Genomic DNA, 21,653 nt, shown 5'->3' on the forward strand with positions numbered 1-21,653 from the left:
AGATTGGAGAGGGAAGTCCCAACAGAGACTGATGGTGCTGAAAGACTCATGAAGCACTCTGTTACTGGCATTTAAATGGGGATTTGAGGGGATTTTGTTGTCATTATGGGCATCCAATATATACATACCTGTGTGAAACAGTGTGTGTATGGCCCAGTATGTGTGTGTGTTGGTGCAAAAGCCAGTTTGTGTGTGCTGGTGCGACTCAGAGGGCGCCTTCCTGCACTGAGTCACTTTATAGCTGACTAAGTGGTATATAGAGGAGGTGGAAGAGAGCCAGATACAGCACCACCCTTTGGCTCTTTGTGCACACACACAAACACTTCATCAGCTGAGGAAAAAAGCTTATTTAACTCGAACTGGACACAGGAAGGGTGATGAAGGATGGAGAAAGAGATGGAGTAAATGAGCCTTGTTGATATCTCCAGGGTTTATCTTAAGAATATTCCAGATAATTCCAGAGCAAATGAGCTGGTCTTATGGTGTGTTAGGTTAATTGTGTTGCAGATTCCTGGATTTATGGTAATTTGGTTCAGTCTTGCTGTAAATTGCCTGTTAAACTCATTAATATTCCTGATGAGAAGTAGACTCAGTTCTGCTCTGTAATAATGAAATTATATTTACCGGTAGCTGTGGAGATAGGACTTCACACTTTATTAATGGGCGCCTCTTCAGTTTATATTTTAACCAAGTTCCCAAAATACACTTGGATCTGGGTGACAGTAGGAGTTGTTTGTGCAAATGGGAAGAGGAGTTAGAGTGTGCGCGACTGGTTTCTGTGCCAGCACACTTACAGTAATGGGTCTCGCTGACTGATTTGGTAATTATGTCCTGATATGTGTGGCTGCTTTATTTATGGCCACCATCATCAAGGACCTTGGTTCTCATTCATGAGCAAGATGGCTCTGACCTCAATCTCTTAGCTGTGTTTGCACATACTGACAGCAATCAATCTCTCAGATTGACTGTGGTGAGTTCCTACTACATTTGACCCCTTTAGTATGACTTTAGACTGGCTTTTGGCTTTGTACAGGTAGGTCGTTTGAAATAAGCAAGTCTTGTGTCGAGTAAGCATGGGAGCTGATTATATTATGGTAAGTCATCTACTCCATATTACTATGTATGTAATGGAGGGCTCCATATGCTCACATATCTAAAGGGTAAATGACATATAAAAGCATCCACTACAAATGAAAAAGTGATTTAATGTTGGATTCATATGGTTTTGGAAATTTTTTAAACCATTTTCAAGAAAGGTTTCAATGTAATGACTCCAAAAAGTCATATGATGCAACAAAGTATTATCACATTTTGCTTAAATGTACAGTACATGTGTATTTTTTATTTATTCATTTTTTTTCTTTTCAATCTAAAATGTATTTATTTATTTTTGTTATGTCGTGAATTATTATTTCATAAGTATCATAATACTAAGGTTTCGGAAAGCCACAATTGCATGGCATTTTACAACCTTGCCTTGTTATGAAAAGTTCTGTTATGAAATATTTTAAGAGACGTATTTATCTTGACACACCGTCGTGAGGGTCTGCAGGTGTCCTCTCTGTGATGCCATTTCGTTTTTTTCTTGCATGTAGGTTGGAGCACATTTCTATTGTTTTCACAGTTTTCATAATCTTTAAAAAAATATTAATAAAGGATTATGAGAAAGTGTCTTTTTTAAACAAGTTTTTAATAAAGAATAGCTACATTATATCACCTTGACATCTTTATGCCCCAAAAATATCAAATGTTATTTCAGAAATTAAAAATGTGCTTATTATACAAGAGGTTTGATTCTTTATTGTATTTATGAATTGCATTTTTATTTTATTATTGAATAAATAAATATATTGGCCAAAAAAAATCTTTCATCTTTCTAACCGGACTTTTATATTGCACTATATTGCCTTGCTTGCTTTGGTATTGATGCATCTCTTTAAACAGAAAGAAAAAAAAAAAAACATTGGTCTGCTCTCAGCTTATCTGCTTTGTTTCTCCATGTTCTTGCAGAGAGAGAGGAGTACGTGGCCACCTTCAAGGGTTCAGAGTATTTCTGTTATGACCTATCCCCAAACCCCATCCAGAGCAGTAGCGATGAGATTACGCTCTCCTTCAAGACCCTGCAGCGCAATGGACTGATGCTCCACACCGGAAAATCCGCAGACTACGTCAACTTGGCGCTGAAGAATGGTGCCGTCTCACTGGTCATCAACCTGGGCTCTGGGGCCTTCGAGGCCCTGGTGGAGCCCGTCAATGGGAAATTTAATGACAATGCCTGGCATGATGTGAAGGTTACCAGGAACCTTCGTCAGGTAACCGCGCAGAAAAGGCAGAGGTCGAGATTGGACACATTCAGATTCAGATTAGCAGCATCAAACTAACCCTCAGACATTATTTAACTGTATTTAACCACTTAAATCTAGACCAGGGTCAGAAACTAACTTTTCCATTAAGGGGCAATATTTGCCCTCTGGAACTGATTCCCAGAAGCAATTTGACCTTTGTAAGGGAAATTTACCTAATCAAATATGTGTTATGCTTACTTAAATTTAACCAGTTACTTCAATCAGTTACAATACTGTAGACTGTTACTAATAAAGTATGACTGTTTAATGCTCCACATATACATCTAATTACACAAATATTGCATAATGTAAATTGTCTATAAATTAAAACTAATTACAGGGTGAAGCTGCAATATCATGATTGTTGATTATTGCTCTTGATATTGCAATACTGATTATTAATGTTGATTTATAGAAAGCTTTTTGTGGGGATATAATCACTAAAGCTATCTACACTGCTAATTCAGTCTCTTACTTACAACTTTAAAGCACTTTGTTGTTTATTAATGAGAGAATCTGCAACTTCAGATTTCAGAATTCTGTCAATGAGAGCGCACACTGAACAACTCCGGCGTTTTCAGTGGTGACGAGTCCAGACGTCATACTCCAATGTGTGCCAATGGTTGTAACACTCAACACTGCAAGCAATGCATAAAAATAAATATAATGCAACGTGAGCAAATCTACTGTAATGCAGAAATCAACTTGTTTACTTTAAGCATGACAGATGTAATTGATCTAGCTTAATTGTGCAGGGGGCAATTTTTGCCCTTTAATCTTGAATTTGAGGGGCATTTTTGCCCCAAGCCCCTGTAAATTTCTGACCCTGATCAAGAAATACACCCATTTAAAATATAAATTTTTAAAATGTATTTGAAAGTTGCTTAAAGACGAGACTAAAAGAGAAAGTTCTAGGAATTTGGTGCACTTTTAACATTTTAAATTAGCACTAGAGCTAATTTATGTAGCACAGAGCAGAGCTGATGTAAAAAGATGCTTCCGATATTAAAGTCTTCATGTAGCAGCCATGAATTCATCTTTCAGACATGAGTCAACATACCTTTAACTCTGTTCCCCTTGACTAATATTTAAATTCAATCTCAGATGCTACGGCATCCATATTTTACTGTCACTATTTGATAGCGCCACCTCTCACTACATTACATGAGTACGTCACCTGTCAGTGCAGAACACTTTTGAAGTGTCAAGACTTGGAAAAGATCCTAGATGTGTGGCACAAAGTTGGATAGGACAGGCAGTAAACATAAAAAGCTCTGGTGCATTCTGTCACCAGTAAAGTTAGCGAAGAGCCAGGAATAGGAAGAGACAGTGTTTAGAACAGAATAGACTAGATCCGTCCCAGAGGAACTCCACGGTGCAGATCTAGTCTGCTTCTCCTTTCCTTCTCTTCTTTTGCCCTTTTTAAATGTTTACTAACCTGCTTTTGGGGAAAGAAACTAACCTTTCATCCATGGAATGTGTCATTTACTAACCTGTTACCTCTTACTAACGTGCAACGCTGATGTACTAACCTTGGCAAGAGACCATCTTTTTTGATTGAGGAGCGGTGTTCTGTTCACAGTTTTTTAATTTCCTTTCTCCCCCCTTTTCCACAAAGCACTCAGGCATTGGACACGCTATGGTAAACAAACTACATTGTTCGGTAGATATCATTCTAATTGTTTCTTAGTTTGGGTTTGCCGTGTGTCTATTTTCCTTTTTTTGAAACGTAGACATCAATTCTAAACAAAAAAAGGGGGAAAATGCGGTTGGTACTCTTTACGCTTACTTCCCCTGCCCTGCCCAAATTCCCCATTTCTTTTTCTTCTCATTAGTTGGGTTTCCTCAACTCTTTATGTGCCGTCCATCTTTTCTTTTGTTCTTAGCTTATCTTGCATCTTTTCCTTCTTTGGGTTCTTTTGCATAAGGTTTTGCTCACCGATCGGTCTCGGCTGGCTGGCTCTGAGTTTTTTCATTGGTCCAGCTAGCTTTGAGGCCCGTTGTTCAGCATGGTGTGCATCCTGGCCACCCCGTGTACTAACACCTATGCTCCGTCAGTACATTTGAGGCTGGCATGGGTGGCCGGTCATCATCGTCTGTTGTAGTTTTTTACTTTCTTTCTTCATGTGAACACGCTTATGCATGTTGACACTTCTGCTGTGATTGGTCTCATGAGCTACGTCGTGTTTGTGTCCTTCTCCCTCCCATTCTCTCTTTACTTATTCCTGTGCAATCTAATCTGTGAGAATAATTGTTCTCTCTAACCAACCATTGCTTGCATGTGGAGAGGGAGGGATAATGAAGCATGCATCCATTCAACCAGATCTGTGAGATGTGTACCTCTAATTGCCTGTGCTTTCATTTCTAACCTCTTAGCACGCCGTGTTGTTTGTTTTACCTCATACAATAACATTGTAAACTGCTGAAACTACTCACACGCACTGGATTCAAGCAATACTAACTCTCAGAAACACACCTACTACTAACACCATTTTTGTGTCTGCTGATTTATTTTTTGTGCTCTATTAATGGCACCACTAACATTGAGCCTGGGCTAATGTGCCGCAGACTTCCTCAGCTCAGACTTACTAGAAGTTAATGCCAAAAACGTAAATCTAGAAAGATAAAAAAAAAATATATATTATATATATATATATATGTGAACAAATGAATAAGAATTCCTGGAACAGACATGAAAATGGGTTCACATTAAACCAATAAAAAGAGAATAAATAAATGCATAAATGAGAAGCATTAAAGGCAAAAACAAAACAAAATCGAGCATCCAAATCCTTACGAGGGGGGACCAAAGCCCTGTAACAGTATTCAAGTTATATGTGAGTATAGCGTGTCCTTTCCCTGTGCTTTGTTGTGTAGGTTACAATATCCGTGGATGGAATTCTGACCACCACTGGATATACACAAGAGGACTACACCATGCTAGGCTCGGATGACTTTTTCTATGTCGGGGGTAGTCCCAGCACTGCTGATCTGCCCGGATCCCCCGTTAGCAACAACTTTATGGGCTGCCTGAAAGAGGTAAGTGCTCTGGAAAAAGTCATTCCATCCAGAAATCTTCCAGTAATTGAATCAAATTTTATTGTTAATGTATTCATTTACTTTTTGAATGGTAGAAAAATATGGCTAATTCACTATATACTGATTTATTACTGTACTGATTTAACTAGTTTCTTTTTATTGAAAACTATCCTCTAAAATATTCATTTATTTTTGGAACGAAAAAGAGAGATGCTACATTGCAGCATTTTACAGACATTTACTGTCTGTAAAGACACATGAGTTTATATGTTTGACTGACGTCAATGCTGTGCTGCTGTCTCAGAAATATAGGATTTCTATAGGATTTAGACTTTCTATAGAATGTGTCCCAGTACACATTATGGTTATGCTGCTCTCTCTGGCCCGTGTAAACCCGTAACACGTCACGTACACTAACAACTGAGGGAATTATTTATCACTCGCCACGGACTCAGGAGCCGAAACACAATGGCAGGGTTGAAATGCATTCTGTAATTAACATTGCTGATGAGGTTTCCTCACATCTGAAGACTGTTAATTTGAAAATGGGTCACAGATCGTCAACAGCGACAGAACTAACATATAAACAAGAGTGTGACAAATAGGATAAATAAGTAAATAATACATTTCAGTTCATGTGAAAATTAAAAGCCTGTCTAATGAAATACATTCAAATCACTCAATTTCCAGCAATATTTGATGGGTCTGCATGAGAAATCATCTGTCCATTACCTCACATGTTCTTGACATGAGCTATCTGTGATCATAATACTCCTCCGAGGAAAACCATAGAGAAAATATCGTCTCATCCATCAGCTTCTATCCTACATGTTAGACTCGCATCTCTGTGGAATGGGTTGTCCTCTGATACGCCAGCTGGTGAAGTAAATAGCTGTTCTGACTGCCAGAAAGTCAGAAATGCTTTTGATGTTATAAACAGATATTAAGTGCCAGCTATTTTTGTTTTATATATAGAAAAATTAATCTTTATGTAACCTTGGTTTGCCTATGAAAAGCAGTTAAATTGAGCTGATTGTGATTGATTTATGAAACGGAGACAATGAAGCACTGCTCTTGGTTGAACTTAAGGTGCTATAGCTCTTTGTGATTTATTCATTAACCTTTAGACCCACAATTAGAGAGAGATGCTCACTGGCATTTACCTTTTTAGTCTATTTATCACATCCAATTTTACACAGTCTAGGTCACTAGACTTATCATTGGTCGCCATGTGACCCAACACAGCAACAAATTTGTTTATTGCATTTGGTAAAAATAAATAAATAAATAATACTAATGTTTGTAGTAGGGGTGTAACGGTATGCAAAGATCACGGTTTGGTATGTACCTCGGTTTTAAAGTCACGGTTCGGTTCATTTTCGGTACAGTAAGGGAAAGAAATGCAAACATTAAACTGCAGGTTGTTTATTACTATACACTTTTTTTAAATACTTTTTAATAAAAAATATATAAAATAAAAATAGAATAAGAAATAAAATACTGCTGCAAAGTTCTCCACTAAATAAAATTCTCTCAGTCTCAAACCAATATCATATAATAAAATATAAATAAATAACTATGATTACAGTGCAGCATTACCAATCCCAGCTTGTAGGCCTGCTTTACCAGAATACAAGAATTCGTGCTTCCAACACGCTTGCGTGTCGCTTGAAAAATAGGCATCGGTTCTATTTCTAGCATGCACTTGTTTTCCGCACGCAGGCAGTCTGCAAGCTCTAACCTGTTAACATGGGAGCCGAATTAAAAATGGACACGCCACGCATCCAGTGTGTCGCCGGCCTTAGAATCAGCTGCAGGGCGGGATTTGCGCAGTGTTGCCAGGGCAAAAAAGCAACCAGGCCTGTGAAAACAAGCCCAAAACAAGCGACTTTTTTATGTTCCGCGCACAATAGTGGTGGAAATTATGATTCTTTCAAGAGATTCATTCATTTTCAGTTCGTTCACCAAAATGATTCGTTCAGAATCGTTCACTGACTCATTCAGTTTTCATTTCTTTGTATTACACAAAATATGCCAGCAGGTGGCAAAAAAGAGTGAATTATGTGTTATGTCTTAAGTCAATGAACGTATTCACTTGTTACAAAAACTGATCTGGCTTTATTAAAATGTGTGCATAATCGCATCCAATACATAAAGTCTAATTAACTTGTTCAGATGAACCAAGCACGAGGTTTTCTTGCCTAATTAGCATTTTAATTGTTTGGTCAGATAGGTTGTATATTATATATTCACATTCACAAATCGGGGATTAAACGTGGAGTTCTGTATGCTAAATATCAAAACAAGTGTATGTGCACAGTACCTGTAACTGCGCTCTGCATTTTGCAAGATTGACATGCTAAATAGCAGACTAACCTGGTTTAGTCTCATTCATTTTGTTCATGAACGAGATAAGCTATACCAGTTCATTTAATTCACGAACGAAGTATCCGTTCATTCAACTCATTCACGAACGACATGCCAGTTCAGTCATTTTATTCACGAACGAGATGTACTAAATAATTCAACTCCTTCACGAACGACATGGGTATCAGTTCACTCAGTCATTTCGTTCACGAACGATAAGATCTCTAGATCTCGTTCAGACTCATTTGAATCTCGTTCAGTGAAGGCCGTATTCGCTCACTACATTCAACAAATCACATGCTCTGTCACATCTCATACTTGAAGGTTATTGGCTCGAGGTTGAGTAAGTCTTTGACAGGATGAAATGGTTGTTAACCGGTTCACCGAGCTGCGCATGCGCTGCTAATAGACCCGCGCTGCTGTGGAGGGAGGAACTTCAGTGAATGAGAAATATGAGTCAGTGGATTGCTTGAAAGAGAACGATTCGTTCACCTAAAAGATTCATTCAAAAAGAACGATTCGTTCATGAAAGACACATCACTAGCGCACAAAATATTGCATTCCGTCATTCGGTACACACGTGCACCGTACCGAAAGCCCTGTACCGAAACGGTCCGGTACGAATACAAGTACCGTTACACCCCTAGTTTGTAGTAAAAATGTGTACAAAAAAAAATACAAAAATAAAAAAATCTACTAAAATTGCATAGTTTTGTTCGGGGTTTCCATAGATGAAGGTATGTTTTGGAAACTGCAGACATACTGTAGATTGAATAGGAAAGTTATCTATCTATCTATCTATCTATCTATCTATCTATCTATCTATCTATATATAATTTTCATTTTCATGTCCCCTTGTTATGTCTGTTTTGGGTTTTGTTCATGTTTTCTTGTCTGTTTATAGTCATTGTTTCTGTCTAGTCATGTGATTCCCTGTTCCCTTATGTGTCTTGTTTCTATTGGTTGTCTAGTTCTGTATTGCTTGTCATGTGACCCTATAGTTTAATATAAGTAGCCCTCATGTTGCCATTGTCTCTTGTCTGTCTTTGTACTGTGTAAGCTGCTGTTGGTGAGTTGTTTTCATGTCTTTGCCATGCCAAGTCTTTTTCATGTTTTTGCCAAAACCAAGCCTTGCTCCTTGTGTTTTGGCTCACTTTAAGATTTTTTTTAAACTGCACTTGGGTTCATGACAACTTGCCTTCAGTGGAATAATTATTAAACTTTTTTACATTAAGATTACCTGTGATGTCCTTGAACCCTTCATGTAAAGTTAATCCAACAAATTTTAATAACTTAATGAATATAATTTTTTTTTATACTGTACATTATAATATTGTGATGACTAAATTTACATTTAACATTAAAACATATTGATTTTAGTTTAGTCTTTTATTTTTATTTAGTTATATAAAATATAACAGAATTATAATATAGTGATTTATGGTTATTATACATTGAATTATCTTCTTATCATCTATTATTATTATTATTATTATTTTTATTATTATTATTTATTGCATTTTTATATATAATAAGCATAGATTTTTGGGGGGTTGTCTGTAGATTTCGTGGAATAGACCTGGAACTATTTTTTGAAAACCAGTAGTTTAGATGTACTGTAGATCCTGGTTTTAGACAGCGGAATCTAATGCATCAAATAGACAATAATACAAGTGCCTTTCTTAATGCAAATGTAACACTTTAAATGCTCACAAATTCTTACAAGAGGCACAAACATGAAAAAATGTCATTTTGTAAAATTTTGGAAGCATTGGATCAGTGCAGACTGCCCATTTGTTTCCCTTCTAAGCCTCCAGCCTTCATTTCAAAACCAATCCACAAGCAATCAATCAGTGTCAAAACATGAAAGTGCGGCCTAGTGTAAGCTGTGGTCTGCTGCCTCGTGTAGGCTTTTGGTGTCTCTTTTCTGTGCTTAGGCGTTATCATTTTCGCAGATTATCAGCAGGCCTGAGGTCATTGACCTGTGTTAACAAACACTCCAGTGCTTTGAACTCATGAACAAGAATTAATACTAAGAGGATTCTGAATGGATACTCTTCTTGGTTCATTCACAAGCTTTACTGGCATTAAAAGGACCACTGTGTGTAGGCAGTACAAGGGATCTTTTGACATTTTATTTTGTCATTATTTTGCTTTGCAAAGGTCATGTTCAATACATACGCGAGTACTTATTTACGGCAAGGTTGATTTATTCAGGCATTTAGAGCAGGGTGCACAAGATGCTCATTCATCATTCGTGCATTTGTTTTAATGCGCCCCTCCTCTCCGGGGCATTTGGTCAGTGCTTTCCAGGCTCCTGATTGTTCAGATCAGGTGGTACATACAGATGTGTCGTCCCTGCCCCTAACCTCCCATCTGTAATGCACTCTTCTCCGGCGGCCATGTTGTGCAGTGTTTTATAACAGATCGCTTGTGTTTTTCCCCCATGAAGCGGGAAAGAGGAAGGGGGTGGGATTCACTCCTGTAGCCCATTAATGGCTGGAAAGGCTCTTGTGCCTGCCTGTGATTGGCATTTCTGAAGCATCATCAATAAGCTTTTATTGCATCCGCATACCATTATGTTCTTCCTGGCAAGGGCTCAAATGAAATCGAAACTGAATTAAAAGAGTGTTGTCGTGAACACTTCACAGTCTGGTGCTCAGGTTTATATCACAGAGTTTTGGCTTTGTGGAGGAGCGACCGAAAGAGCTTTGCCTCACATTCTGAAAGGGCAGAAAATGCTCTGTTATTTGATTCCATCTGGATTGAATAGTAAAACAACACCAGGAAGCTCGAATGATTACATACCCAGTATAGTACAAGATAAATATAGTAAGCATATGTACTTTTTATCTCGAGACACTAGACAAGTGTAAATATCAAAGTTTCTTTTTAATTGCTGAAATAGCAATTAATTTATTTATAAATCTGGAATTATTTGTTTTTATACTGTAATATCATGAGTTTTAATCACCACACAGATGCCAGAGGAGACTGATGGTTATTTGTTAAAAATGCACCTGAAATAGGCAAGAAATTACGTTTGTTGCCTAAATAACCAATCATTATCAGTAACCTCTCAAACTAAGCTTTTAGTGTCACTTCAGTGTCATTGAACCTACTTGTGATCAATGCAGCAGTCAAAGGAAGGATTTCACATATAGTCAAAATATTGATTTTGAATAGTTTTTTCATTTATTATAAATGCAAATATTACATGCAAATTCACCAACAAATTATATTTATCTGTAGCTCCAGTCAGGAGTGACAGTATTGGGTTTCTGGGCCTTTTGAACAAATTTGGTTGAACATTGTATAATAGTGGAACAGAGTTTAACGCTATTAATGTGATTTCTACCCCTTGTCCAACACTACTGTTTCTAATTGCAAGACACAGTAACATACATTAAACAATGTGATATAGGGTTTGGATTTTTGCTGTTAACTTAATGGAAGTCTGTTTTTCTTCTCTTCTCACATAAAGGTTGTGTACAAGAACAATGATGTAAGGCTCGAGCTGTCTCGACTGGCAAAGCTAGGAGACCCCAAAATGAAAGTGAGCGGTGTGGTGGCCTTCAAATGTGAGAACGTGGCTACCCTAGATCCTGTCACCTTCGAGACGCCAGAGTCATTCATTACCCTTGACAAGTGGTCCGCCAAAAAAGCCGGTTCCATCTCCTTCGACTTCCGCACCACTGAGCCCAACGGGCTTCTCCTCTTCAGCCATGGAAAACCCAAACCGCAGCTGCAGAAAGACCCCAAGAGCCCCAAAACCTTAAAGGTGGATTTCTTCGCCATTGAGATGCTGGACGGCCACCTGTACCTTCTGCTCGACATGGGCTCGGGCACCACCAAAACCCGTGCTGTCAACAAAAAAGTCAACGATGGGGAATGGTACCACGTGGACTTTCAGAGAGACGGAAGATCAGGTAGAATTTGGCTCTGTGACTTAATTGCACAGCTGTTCTTTTGTTCTGGTAATGTATTCAATGTATGGTTAGATATTGGCTGATATTCAAGGTCTTCGAAATATTAACAGCAGTGCTCTCTTACGCTCGCATGAACACAGTCATAACCATGCCTTCCGGAGCTCACTGTCAGGCAGGCATTTGAATATGAACAGGACACGCAGTCCTTCCTGTCTTCCTCCTCCTTTCTTGCTCTGTCTTCTCTGGCAGAGTTACCATGGAAACCAGATTTGGTTTCCCAAAGGAGAGAGCGCGCACAGCTCTGCGAAGTAAAGACATTCATCCCTAACTCTCCCGCTATTTCCCTTTTCCTTGCATGTCAATGCTGTTTGCCTGGAGTCAAAAGGAACGGCCTTTGGTACCCGTTCATTTTCTCATTTCTGTGAAAAAGTGGGAAAAGGCTCTATTGATCCGTGGTTATTGCGAATCTCTCATCTTCTCTTTCTGGATGTAGAAACGCCAGTCACCTGCATTAGTTCTGACATATACTGCAAGATTAAATTGTGAAAGTTATAAGGAGAAAATTAAATAGCTTTTGGAGCAACTATGAAATCAGATTTATAAAATAAGAGTGGTATTTTTGTTTCATGCACATATAGTATTCAACTGGGATTGGATACGGTTTCGTAAGGAGCACAGGTCTCTTTTTTTTCATGGGTTTAAACTGTGTTTTTCATCAAATCATCGTTTTTATCCACAGGGCTCGGTTTGATCTTGTTCTCCAGGCTTTATTGCTGCACAATCCAGTAGCTGTCATTGTGAGTTCAGGCACATTTTGAAAGAGAGAATAAACCTTTTCTCTTAGTAGCATTTCATGGGTATCTGAAACACCATTGACAGATGGGACCTTGCATTTAAGGCCCACAGAATGAGCTTTGTCACTCTCCCGCCTGCGTGAATTGGCTGCCTACGCAAGCCATTTGATCATATAGCCATCCTGGTGCAGGGTGAGTGTGTGTGTGGGCATGCTGGTGTTTTTGCACACGGTTGTGCATTTGCATATGTGTCTATTAATGAGAATATGTGCATATGTACACGTATAGATGTATTTCAGGGGCGTTTTTGATGAGAGAATATAGAAATATGAGATTGGGTGGTGTATAAACCACATTTTTCTAAAGTGACACCATACAACACAAATTGGCCTGAATTAATGGGTCAAACTGGTGGAAATGGACAGGCTAAGTACAAAGCAAACACACCCACTCAGACATCACCACTTTCGGTCACTTCTGAATTGAAACAAACTGGAAGTGATGATACATGAGTGATGATTTAGTGACCATTTAGCTCAGTTAAATGAAAGCTGCACTTCCATGCCTGCGATCATCATAAAACCTGCAGTGTTTACAGAGGATTTGTTGGCTAATGGTACAAAAAGAAGCTTAATTTTAATAATAATTGCCAAACATCAGTTACCAGTAACAATTCACACAAGTTATGCGTTTAATACTATACTACTGCAGTTTTTAATTTATCAGCAATATTAAAAACAGTTTAAACTTGATGAGATTTTAATGTGATTTGGTTTTTAAAAAAATTGTGAAGTCATTAACTCTTTGTAACATTTGTATTTGTTGCATTGACAAATAATCTGTTCTGTATCTGTATTCATATAGAATTAGATGAGGGTGGGCTGAAACTAGATGTGTGTCAACTAAGTGAAGAGCCCATTTTTAACTCTGTTAATTTATACAATTTAAAACTTAAATTGTAGTTTATACAGTAATTTATTTTTTAAAGTATTTTTTTAAGCAAATCTCTTATGAAGACTTATTTGATCAAAACTATTGTAAACGTAGTAAAATTGTAGTGTGTAGTTGTGAATGGTAGTTTAGTTCCCATATAGCAAATATTCATTGTATAATAAACAATCTAAATTAAGAATTATTCTTTTAAAAAAATTGAAAAAGGGGGGGAAAATGTTATATAATATCTTGAAAATATAATATCTTAAAATAAAATGGTGTGGTGTAATGTTACTCACCTTTGCATTGCATTTTTTAAGCTATTTTTGAGCCCTTCTGAATAAGATACTTGACTTCAAGCACATCCATAAGAAATAGTATGTTAATATAATGCCTACAAAAAAATTGTACAGCATCGATTGTTTGTTGATAGTGCAAGATAAATTCCATACACGTTTCAAGCCAACACCGTGTGAACATCAAATGAACTGGAACATAAATTTACATTGGAATGAAAAAAGCAAATGGGACGTTGCCTCCTTTTTCAGAAATCCACTATAGTTAACTGGTCTGTGTATATTTGTGCATGTGCACATAAATTAAAACCGGCCCAGCATTAGGCCTTGCTATAATCACTGAGCAGAGTGAATGAAAGTCGAGATGATGGTGAATCCTCATCATTGATGACCCGGGGGAGATGTTTGGCTGCTGTTTAGGGGTACAGTCGCCAAGTGCACAAAACAGGACAAGATAATGTATGTGTGTGTGTTTGTATGTGTGTGTATGTGGGATGGGGGTGGGGGGTGAGCACAAGACGAGGAGAAAGAGCCGCTATGCCTCATCAAATCCACACAGACTTATTACCGACTTAGAGGAAAATGAAATTCTTATTTACTAACACTGTTAGCATGTTACAAGTAGCATCTCTGCAGTGATGTATCAAGTGGAATAGAACGGAAAGCACTATTTCAGCGTATTTGTCAAAAAACGCTTGGCAGGGAAGAAGTTACACGGAGCATAATTATAATTTACTGTGCCTCCATGTCTGCTCGTTTAGTGTTTCTGCCATTTCTTTGGGTTTGCCTGTGAATAATGAGTCAGATACAGGAGGCCGTAATCAGTCTATGGAATCACATTTAATCTCAAAGTGAATTTTTCTCCCTCTCGGTGACGCAGATCTGAGTTCAGGCCCAGAGCTCTACATCACAGACTGGAAAGCATAGCAGAACGATACTGCAGCCATTCATTCAAATCCCACAATAGCCATTAATGATGAAAATAAATCATAGATCTGAGAACAAATACATCCTTTTCTGGAGCTTGGTACACATATAAATGCACATACTCACTAACAGTTCAGCTTTTTGCTCTGATCTATTTACATAAGAATTATAATGAAAATCCATACATTTTTGGCCAGTGTTTGTTTAGATTTTAGAGCCATTTATAGTCCGAGTTACCATTTGCATACTGACTTAAAGTCACAAGTCACCAAAAGATAAACAAAAGTCATACCAGTAATCAGTGCCGTTTCTAGGAATAGGCAAGCTAGGCGGTCACCTAGGACACCACCAGCTGAAAGGGGTACCAATGAGCTTTCATACTGGCACTACATTGCTACATTTTAGCAGGGTTGTGATAAAGAGTGGCATGGTCACCCTGAAATATGACTGCCGCCCCCACTGGATCCCCCAACATCATTGGGCTAGAGTACTGTCAATCTGACAATGCCTGTATGCCATTGGATCAGAGCGCTGTCAATTGCTGTCTGATTGTTGTGTGCAAAGTTTGCATTTGGAGCCATCATCAACGCCATTAAATCAATGGGCTCTGTCATTGCTTTGGCAAGAAAATGTTTTTTTTGTTTGTTTTTTTTTTGCCATGCAATAAAGCTTCAAAGGCCAAATTAAAATATTGGTACAGTAAATAAAGTGCACAAAATCAGTATTTTGTTTAGGCAATATTTGTGGCAGCTGATAAATCATGTTGTGAGATTTGTCAAATTTGAGTTTTTGCGCCAACGCATTGTTAAAGGGTCAGTGTGTCATGTAATATCCCCATAAAAACACTTTAACAGGCAATAAAAAAATTGTGATATAGTAAAAATCATTAATTCACAAGATCAGTACATGCTTTATTAAACCACTTTGTTAAGTTTAATTCAAACTTACAGAAGAGTCAAAATACTGAATCAATTAAATCCCTTAATGGGAACAGTGTCATTCACATGGAAGGAAGAGCGTCACATTATTTAAAGGGGAAGTTCACACGTTAATGAGTAGCAAAGGATTAAGTAGCTGCACTGATTACTTTTATGCCACTGATCGGGCTTTTATATGTAGTTTGGGGTAACAAAGGGTTTTATAGTGTTGACGGAAATAATAATGCAATAACTGACACTTTAAATCAAGCAACAACAACAAAACAATTGAACAAAAAACAGATAAATACAAAAAGTAGCCATTGATAATATTTAAACATATCCAAATCCAAATGTAATAAAATTAAGTTATGTGTGATTTATGTGCAAATCCTGTTGCATTGGCTTAGCTACTAGGGATTGTTACATCAGGCTATACAGACATCTAGTTGCAATACAATGATATTACAGCTAATAAATTGTGCAAAATGTTTATCTTAACAGTAAATTTACAAATAATGCATTCAGATTTGTGAAACTCGCAATGTACTGAATCTCCACAAATTAGTGTTGTTACTATGACAACCAATTTGAATGTGACAAGAAACTGGTGTCTGAAAATAATATACATATTAGTGCTGGGCAAAGATTATAAAAAAACAAAAAAAATCATGATTAATCGCACTATTGTCTGAGATTAATCGCATTGTTATTCACAAAACTAATAATGCATTCAAAAGTAGTGTATTGTATTTTTTTCTCATTTAAAAGTAGGCCTAATGCTATATGAACTAAAGTGTAATAACATTTGGTTGGCAAACACTTTAAACAAATAAGGTAAAGCCTAAATATCAACTTATAACATTAATGTAATTAAATTAAATATAAAACAACCCATTTGTTACTTCCAGGACATTAACGTTAAAAAAATAATAATTTATAGTTTGTTATAGAAAAACAAGTTATGCTTAGAGTCCAGAGCCTTGATCATAGCATTATAACAGGAATCTTCAGAGTAGAGACCTGCATGATCATGGGACTCATCGCAGCAGAGTGTGGTGCAGGACAACACTTGATGGGCAGGTAGAGACTTGTGTGTGTGGGATACGGGAGAATAATTAGGGTGTGCTCACACTAGGCAATCATAACCGTGCCGGAGCACGTTTGACCCCCAAAGCCTGGTTCGTTTGACTAGTGTGATCGCTTTGTTTAGCAGTCCCTGGCTCAATTGGAAGAGAGGGGTATGAGCGCGGTGCAGTTATATATAGATCAGTCTGCGAGAGAGCTTCTCTGCTGTATTCACGTGCTATCAGAAACTTCCTATTTCTCACTTATAAAGTCATGATTACGAGCTCGTTGCATTCTTTTCTGTTAAAAAAACAGTGGACAGTGGTTTGTGAATGTAGATGCTTAGCCTAATTTGATGAAGAGCATCCCCTCCTGTGACCTACGATTTGTCTATACAGTATGTGTATTCAGAGCCAGTGAGCAACAGACCTTCATAATAATAAAAAACTGCGTTAATGCGAGATAAAATAATATTCGGCATTAGTCAATGTTTTAATGCGATAATAACGCATTAACTTGCCCAGCCCTATATATTATATATATATATATATATATATATATATATATATATATATATATATATATATATATATATATATATATATATATATATATATATATATATATATATATATTATCTGGGGGAGCGCCAATAGGGATTTCGCCTAGGGCCTCAAATTGGCTAGAAACAGCCCTTCCAGTAATAGTAACCCAATAAAATTTGACCTTGTGGGGCCATTTTCTTTAATTTATTTTTTGGTTCCCATGAGGATATGAGCTTATAAATCATACAGAATGATCTAAAATGAAAGTTTTCTGTAAGGGGGAGGAATAGGGGTAAGGGGATAGAAAATACAGTTTGACCAGTATAAAGCCTATATAAGCCAATAGGATGTCCCCATAAAACACTGTCCTTTGTAAAGAAAAATCCATACTGTAACTGCACACTAAGCTTATTTTGACTGATATTTCAGCAACAAACATTTGTCAAGGTACCATTTCCTCAAAATAGAGTTTTGTAATAAAGTACAGTATAAAATAAAATAAAATAAAGTAAGTAAAGTCGATAATGGATAAGTAAAGTCAGTAATTATTCACAGGTGAAAAATGGTAACATCGCAATTAGTGTATCAAATATTTTGTTAATAACCAACCGTGTCTTGATCTATTAAAACAATTAAGGTCACAAACTGATCTGTTTGTCATTACATTTCCTACCTAGACAAACTTAACAAACAATGAAGCATAAATAAGTCCTAAAAGACACCAGCCACATACCCGTACCCAACTCGTCTACGATTATAAAAACTGCTTGTTGCCCAAACATTGGTCAAAACAGGCTTCTGAGGCTTTTTCCCTAACTTGCACCTCCATGAGATGTTGCTTTAGTGCTTTGTTAAATAAGCTGTCCCTTTAATATGTTGCATGCCTTACAGTGCCACCTCCAGCTGACCACTCGGTTACAGTCACACTAATTTGCCTTTATAACAGAAGCTGCATTTTTGTCACTAAAGAAATAAGGTTTTGGCACTGCAAAGACGGCATCTTTCATTCTAAGCTGCCTTTTATTGAGTTTGGACTGAGTGTTGGACACTAATAAACAGGATTCCGCAGTGGCCAGCGCTTTGCGTTAATCCCTACCTGTTCTCTCCTATCTTGCCAGTAATGGCTGTTCTTTTGTAACCGCCTTCAAGGCGTGAATAATGGTAGTGCACAGTGGTGGAAAATAAGAAGGAAAATTCTGAATTGACGACTGCGTATAAATGCCTGTTTGTTGGAGTCGCCAGGAAAACAATGAGGACGATTATTGAACTCGTGAAAGCGTTTTAGCGTTATTAGACCGAATGAAAGACTCGCCTCACCTGAGAGCACTGTATTTTTGCTTTTTATATTAACCACTGTTGTAAAAGCGGTATTTTAGACATAAACCATAAAAGCAGAGGGCGGACTGACAAATAATTTGTGAGAACTGAAACCGTTACAGCCAATAAATTAGATATGAATTGAGCTCAGCTTTTATTCTGTTGTATGCCCTTTTGATAGCGATGACTATGCAGTGAATGTGCTACATATTGTCTACTGTTGCTATGGAGACTGCTTTTGAATTTTTGTCTTTGTGTAAGGGTTTGCACTCTCAGTTCAAGACAGCACAAAACAGATTATAACATGAAAGCTTGTGCACATATATGAATGTTAATCCATCTGTGATGGTTTTTGTGACTGTGAGGCCTTATTTCCAACAATATGTAACATTTAAATGATTACTGTATACATCCAGTAACAGTATACACACAATATCATACTGTACAGAGGACTTTATTATAAAGATTCCCTTAACAAAATACTGTTTGTAATGAAATAAATATGTAAAAAACAATTATTTTGAATGTAATTTAAATTAGTCTTTCTATTCCAACAGTTTTAATACATTAAAAAAGTGCATATCTTAACCAGAAATTAAAGCTAAAGACTTCTCAATGGCTCAAATTTTGTCCTGGGCTTCCTATTTTTTCAAGCTCCAGTCTTGTTCACAACTCATATTTTTTGCTATTGACATCTATATCAAGCTGATTTGATCATCCGCAGAGTGAATTTATACTCAACACATTCCTACAAATGCAAAACTGACAGATCAGTGCTATATGCGCTGTTATGACAAATAGTGACAAAGTGTTGCTCTGAAATCATCTGTCGCACTTCCAAGCTTAAACATGAATATACAGTAGCTACATCATTTCAAATTTACTTTGAGGATTCTGAAACGGAGAGATTTTTGTCTGCATTTTGTGCTTTGAAAGCAAATGGGGTTTTCTTTAGAGGAAAGAATGAAGGATAATTTCAATACCCTTAAAGAGCCTCATTTGCATAGTCTGTAATTTGCATATATAATTTCTCATTAAAGCTGAATCAAACTTTTTAGAAGTTGCTGAAATAGCATCTAAACATCAAGTTAAACAAATGAAATTTGCTCCTTGTGGTTTTGTGACAGGTACCATTTCCGTCAACTCGATCCGTACTCCCTACAATGCTCCCGGTGAGAGTGAGATCCTGGACTTGGACGACATGCTCTACTTGGGCGGCCTGCCAGAGGACCGTGCCGGCCTGATCTTCCCTACGGAGGTCTGGACTGCACTCCTAAATTATGGTTATGTGGGCTGTGTGCGAGATCTGTTCATGGACGGCCAGAGCAAGGACATCCGGCGAATAGCGGAGGCTCAGAGAGCTGTCGGGGTGAAGCCGTCCTGCTCTAAAGAACCTCCCAAACAGTGTCTAAGCAACCCCTGCCTGAACAGCGGCACCTGCAGAGAGGGCTGGAACCGATATGTATGTGACTGCTCGGGGACGGGCTATCTGGGACGCTCCTGTGAGAGAGGTGAGTACCTGTATTTTGCATGTAGAGTCTAGATTTTGATCTTACATTGTGTCACTTGACACTCATATCTATGATGGCCATGACTGACAACAGTTTTGATGTAAGCTTGACTTCTGTTTTCTGTTTTTGTAGTACCTCCCACAGTGAAATCTCATTGGTGTAAAATCTACCATTACATAGTAGTGGACTACAAAAGCATTTAATCATATTTGGTCACCAAAGCCACAATTAAAATATATGAATTTCATTGTATTAGAATAAAATTTTATTTAAAAAATATATGAAATAGTCTGATCTCAAAACAAATGATGCAAGAACTTTTCTATTTAACTTTTTTTTTTCTTAACCACTTGCATGAGACTAACAAACTTACTTTTAATGGCAAGACACTGTAGGCAAAACCATTGTTTTCATGGCTCTGGCAATTTTGATATGTTGGGCTATTTTGCTTCTATAACTTGCCTTATTTCAGACTCCAAAATACACATTTAAGTGTTTATTTTATAGCATTTTATCTATTTCCATCTGTATTCTGGTATTGCCTATTTTGCATCTGATTTCAAATACATATCAATTTTCTTAAAAGCACTTAAATACAATAAACATTGTATTCATATATATATATATATATATATATATATATATATATATATATTCTGAAGGTTTTTACAGAGGGGTTTGTTCATATATCACTCACCTGATATATATTTAAAATCTTATACCCTAAAAACACATGGTGAGATTTTTTGTTGCTGTTGTCAGTATTTTCTGTTGTATAGAGTGAAAATAAAAAATCATATATCCAAAATCACCTCTGTAAAAACCTTTAATATTCAGAATTCTGTTCTGGAAATGTATGCAAATTAGTGCATAGTTAAACATAACATTTCAGAATATTTGTCATACAAAACAAATGCCATGATGTACTGTAATTAATTAATTGGGGAAGAATCGTGATATCTATTAGTTAAAATGTTCATCCTATTCACCTTAAATGCTTTGTTTGAGAAGTGCACTATATTTCTATCACATAAATGCCAGTTTTTATTTTTATTTTATTTTTAATTACAAGGACCTCCTACATTTTGAAGTGTGGCTTAAATAGCCAAATACTTTTTAGGGATAAACCATGTATTTTCTCATTCGCTGTGATTTTGTTACTTAGTGCATTCTTTCTCTTTCACTGAAGGACTTAAATAATCAGTGCTTCTATGAAAGATCTATACACTCATTCTTTCTCTCATGACGTGTAAAGACGTGGCACTCATTCAGATATATTTTGTCCATTATGATGCGTAGGGGAGGGTGACATTCACCTCTTTGTCACCTCGGCCTTAGCATAGAAGAATATCTCTCTTTGTCAGCTCATCCTTGACAGTGTGGAAGAAAGTGCAGCTGAGCTGACGTTACTGTTACCGTGGTAATTGTTTTTCTCTTCAGTCTATGTCATCTTCAGAGAGAGCCACTCAAGCATGGATTATGTTTTGCCTTCTGTCTCCCTCCCTAGCAGAATTTTAATTCTGTTGTTTTTCCAGATGAACAAAGCAGCCAGCGTTCACTCCCTCACTCCTAAAAAGGAAGCCAGTGAGAGCTCTAAGTACAGCTATGCATTTGGATCCCTTATAGGCATTTTCTTATATTCATTCTGGCTGGCCTGCGTGAAGT

The 21,653-nt window shown here is 37.2% G+C and overlaps 2 protein-coding genes across 18 annotated transcripts in view; both read left to right on the forward strand.

Annotated features, from left to right (window-relative positions):
* nrxn1a (neurexin 1a) overlaps positions 1-21,653 on the forward strand; it is a 182,741-nt gene that overhangs the window by 64,517 nt on the left and 96,571 nt on the right. For 13 of the 17 annotated variants that reach the window (XM_059530949.1, XM_059530936.1, XM_059530938.1 and 10 more), the window contains 5 exons: positions 2,011-2,312; positions 3,964-3,987; positions 5,223-5,384; positions 11,236-11,680; positions 19,605-19,988. In XM_059530949.1, coding sequence (XP_059386932.1) covers positions 2,011-2,312; positions 3,964-3,987; positions 5,223-5,384; positions 11,236-11,680; positions 19,605-19,988 — 1,317 coding nt within the window. The remainder of the gene's footprint in view (positions 1-2,010; positions 2,313-3,963; positions 3,988-5,222; positions 5,385-11,235; positions 11,681-19,604; positions 19,989-21,653) is intronic. The other 4 variants (XM_059530942.1, XM_059530947.1, XM_059530951.1 and 1 more) reach the window with 1 other exon arrangement.
* LOC132121496 (phosphatidylinositol-glycan biosynthesis class F protein-like) overlaps positions 1-21,653 on the forward strand; it is a 358,018-nt gene that overhangs the window by 19,896 nt on the left and 316,469 nt on the right. The window lies entirely within an intron of this gene.

This window comes from Carassius carassius, chromosome 39 (assembly GCF_963082965.1).
Source record: "Carassius carassius chromosome 39, fCarCar2.1, whole genome shotgun sequence".
Taxonomy (NCBI): domain Eukaryota; kingdom Metazoa; phylum Chordata; class Actinopteri; order Cypriniformes; family Cyprinidae; genus Carassius; species Carassius carassius.